General features: G+C 42.4%; 1 protein-coding gene across 1 annotated transcript in view; it reads left to right on the forward strand.

Moving 5' to 3' along the window:
• Positions 1-3,629, forward strand: part of T265_00527 (hypothetical protein) — a gene marked incomplete at both ends in the record, with an annotated part of 9,338 nt that extends 5,709 nt beyond the window's left edge. Inside the window, one exon of the mRNA XM_009164331.1 lies at positions 3,590-3,629. Within this exon, the coding sequence (XP_009162595.1) occupies positions 3,590-3,629 (40 nt within the window). The remainder of the gene's footprint in view (positions 1-3,589) is intronic.
• Positions 3,630-3,869: the final 240 nt, after the last annotated feature.

Below are 3,869 nucleotides of genomic sequence, written 5' to 3' on the forward strand. Positions count from 1 at the left end.
TCAATTTGCGTAACCATAGTGTTTTGGATTGTACAGAGAAGTGTGAGGAATCTTCACTTCACACTTCATTCACCATTTGATGTTAAAGAATGGCGACAAACGGTTTAAACCAGTTTTGTGTGCATGTTTAAACGCGAGTAGATCAGACCAGCTATGTGCTTCGCCATTGAAGCTATGGGTAGTGGGGCATTCAAACTTCAGGCTGAGTTAGGAGTTCAGTTGTGAGTAAACTGAACCTGATGTCTTATTTTTAAAAGCGCAGGTGCCTGTATCTCTAGTTCATGTGAACGAATGTCCGTCCAAAGGTAGAGCGTATGGTGAGCTTCCATGTAGCACAGGGTGTCAGATCTCAGAAAGGAAGAACAAACGAGCCATCAAATACTTTTCATTGGAGCTTATTACTATGGTGGACGAGGGATCTGCAGGGAAGCACAGCGCAATAGTTTTGAGGGGTACCATATTGAGTGAGAAAATGGCTGTCTCTCCTATGTCATCTTTTTCAGAGAAGGGGGTGCCAACTTATTTTGAGGGTTGAATGGGCCTACATTATTTTGCGGTTCAAAAAATGCAGGCACGCTTTGTCGGAGGATACTGCGCGGTGCGCAGTCTTGCTTCATGTTTTAAGATGGGGTGACTCCTGCATGAGGCATTTGCAGCCTCTGCAAAATTAGTGTAGGCTACGCCCAATGATCTCTGTCAGTGGTTGAACCTAACACTTTTCGTAAGTCTCTAACAACTTACATGTGAGGGAGCATTTTGTAACTATAGTTAAGTTGACGTCATAGATTATTATGTGGAGTTCCCCGGATATATTCCACAACCTGAAACAAGCCGAAGCCAGACAGACAGACACTCAAAAACTGCTCCCATCGTTTTATTCTTCTGCAAATAAAGGCGAGTTTTGATACCATGGCACTGAGTGAGTGACGCCACCCATACAGCGGCACAGACACTCAAAAACTGCTCCCATCGTTTTATTCTTCTGCAAATAAAGGCGAGTTTTGATACCATGGCACTGAGTGAGTGACCCATGCCACCCATACCCCCGGGGAACACTGCTGCGTTTGCTGCCGCAACTGGTATTGCTCGTTTAGGACAAACCAAAGTACTGCGTGTAACTCTGGACATCTCAGGTTGTCGAGCAAAGTTAAAAAGCCTGAGGCTGTAACTACCAGTTTAAAGGCCCGATTACATCGCGCAACTTAACCCGATGTTAAACAAAATTTCCATGGAGTTCCGAGCAAACAAAAGACAGTTCCAGGCCTAATGCATCTTTCAAGCACGCCATATGTCACATAAGTTTAATCGGCCCGGTTTTCAAAATAGCATGTTTGGTATCTGAAACCCCTCGGTGGTGTTGGCAATCAGCGTGTTTTCTGATGACAGACCATTCTGCGCCTTTGTTATGAAAAACAGTTCTGATTTCACGGTGATTCTAGAGGACCCCTATTCGCTTCAGGCAATAGTCACCTCGAAATATAGCAATTTTAAGCTTACTGATATCATTGTATTGAAGAAATCGATCTTAATGGTTAACAAGTTCACTTTACCTGTCCAGTTTAGCTTATTTATTCCAAAAAATGTAGATTTTCCTCACAGGACACCATGCGCATGGTATCGCTGAACAACGTGCAGCTACCCGCAGGAACTTATTCGGTTCGTCATTTCGCGGAAATATATCATGATTTCTCGGATACAGTGCGGAGTGAAAGATGATACGGACATTATGCGACACACTTCGCTGAAATGTATGACAAACAAGTGAATTCCCTCAGTCTCCCGATCACCACATGGTAAGTTGAGAATGAGTGAGTTTTGCCATATTTGTTTTTATTTCCGCCAGACAATTTATTCAGATTTGCGTAGCCGTCCCAACTTCTAGAAGAACTGTGGCTATATAACCCTTTAGTCCGCAAGAGCGCTTACTGGTGTTTACTATGCGGGAAACGATCAATAGAACCTTGAAAATAAAATAACCTGGTCGCATCTCTGTATTGTGTAAACAATAAGCTCTGCGTCATTTTGGCTACAATTTGTGACGATACAGTGTGTCGTCACGCGTAAAAGGACAAGTAGAACACCCAGCAGGCCTTGTTACTATTGCTCAATGATCCGATTCACGTACCAGTTCAACGTTTTTGCATTACACCGCGGTAAACATCGAAATGGAAAACCAACATCTACGAAATTGAACAGTACGCCACCTATTCACCGTGTTTAAATGTTTACGTCATTTGTTCAGACACTGACACATTGACTAATTAGCGGCGGCCGATCACCTTATGTCAATGCCACGTCTATCCTACCAGTTTGGTGGGTGCAGCTATGCGAGGTGCCCCGAAATGGTTATATTAGCCTATTGTCTTTCACAATGTTGGTCAAATAACCTCTACTTGTGCTACACGTCATGCTAGATTTTAGCTCACATTTATCCAATAAATATGAACCAAACTCATTAAACGGCAAATCTCAACAACCAACATTACATAAATGGTAGATTTATAAATATGAAAAACAATGAGCACTTGTTGAAGTCACAATCTCAAATGACGCAATGTAGCGCCCTGATCAACCAACACCTGGTAAGTTTTTGTAGATCGATTTCGAGTACCTTGAACCCTTTGACTTTATTTCTGCGGAAAACCCAAAAGCTCCGCTACGCCTTTGATGGAAGACAATATGCACACCCCGGCAAACTCCAGAAAATGACAACATGCAGAGCATATCGGTCGGTATATAACTATTGCTAGGCTCATACGACTCCTTGATTCAGTAGCACGTAACGAAAAATTTCCATTTAGTTTCTTTCAGTAAGTGCACATCGAAAAAGCATGTATTAACACGCTAAAGCCCGCAAAAAGTAGTTCTCCCTTGTCGCAAAATTGGCGGCAAACAGTTTTGTTGCTGGGCATTTTTTATTTGAGGGCTTTGTCTGCCCCTATGTGTCGTGAGCATTCTTTCAGGAAATAGGAAAGGCCAGTTTTGCTGAATTCGAGGGAAGTTTTGTGTGCTATCTGCATCTCTCACGAAAAATTTTCAAATCGCACAATACGATTGATGCATGAGCTTCGGTGACCTTGCCGACTAAGTGTTGTTCGTGGAATGCGGCACGGCCGATTATCCGCATTTTCAAGGCGTGATATTTTGCTGCAATTAGCGAAGGCTATTTTCTTATATCTCCGGAGGAATACTATTCTTGTGAGCATTTGCTTTTGTCCTCATAACAAAATGTCTTCATGGCAGCGGTCGTATTTTCTTCCTTAATAGTTGCACAATTCAACTCCGAAACGCTTTATGCTAAGTGGACATACCACATTCCAGCAGGCTGAAATTTCAGCCCAACGCGCATAGCTATAGGCCGTGCACTAAAAGATTTGGGGGCGAACGAAATGTTGAAGTTCCAAGGAGGGTTAGTTGTGAATCCTCTCACAGGCTAGCAGAGTTCTCGAAAATCAATTAATCATGCTAAAACCTTCTGATGCGCTGAATAGACTGCAATTTAACGCAATGAACAGGCAGGTGTGCAATACAGTAAAAAACCGTACCTCCCTATTTGGTTATATTATTATCTTTTTCTCTTTCATTCTAGCCTCTTCATAGTCCCTAGGGATTTAGCTCCGAAACCCTAAAAAATCATGGCTCATTTCTTAGGCATTTACTATATTTCTTTCCGTTGCAGTTGAAGGTGGGTTGTTGTGCAGGCACAAATTTCAGTGTCTTAAGCTATTATGTGACCCAGGCAATCAATGGTGGGAGACAAAACTTTTGGTCTATTGTCTACACAGCAGTGTGTGTGAAATATAAATCTCATTTATTGAAAAGACTAATCGAATGCAAATTTTTAATTTTGGAATGGACCGGTAACCGGG

This window comes from Opisthorchis viverrini (assembly GCF_000715545.1).
Source record: "Opisthorchis viverrini unplaced genomic scaffold opera_v5_5, whole genome shotgun sequence".
Taxonomy (NCBI): domain Eukaryota; kingdom Metazoa; phylum Platyhelminthes; class Trematoda; order Opisthorchiida; family Opisthorchiidae; genus Opisthorchis; species Opisthorchis viverrini.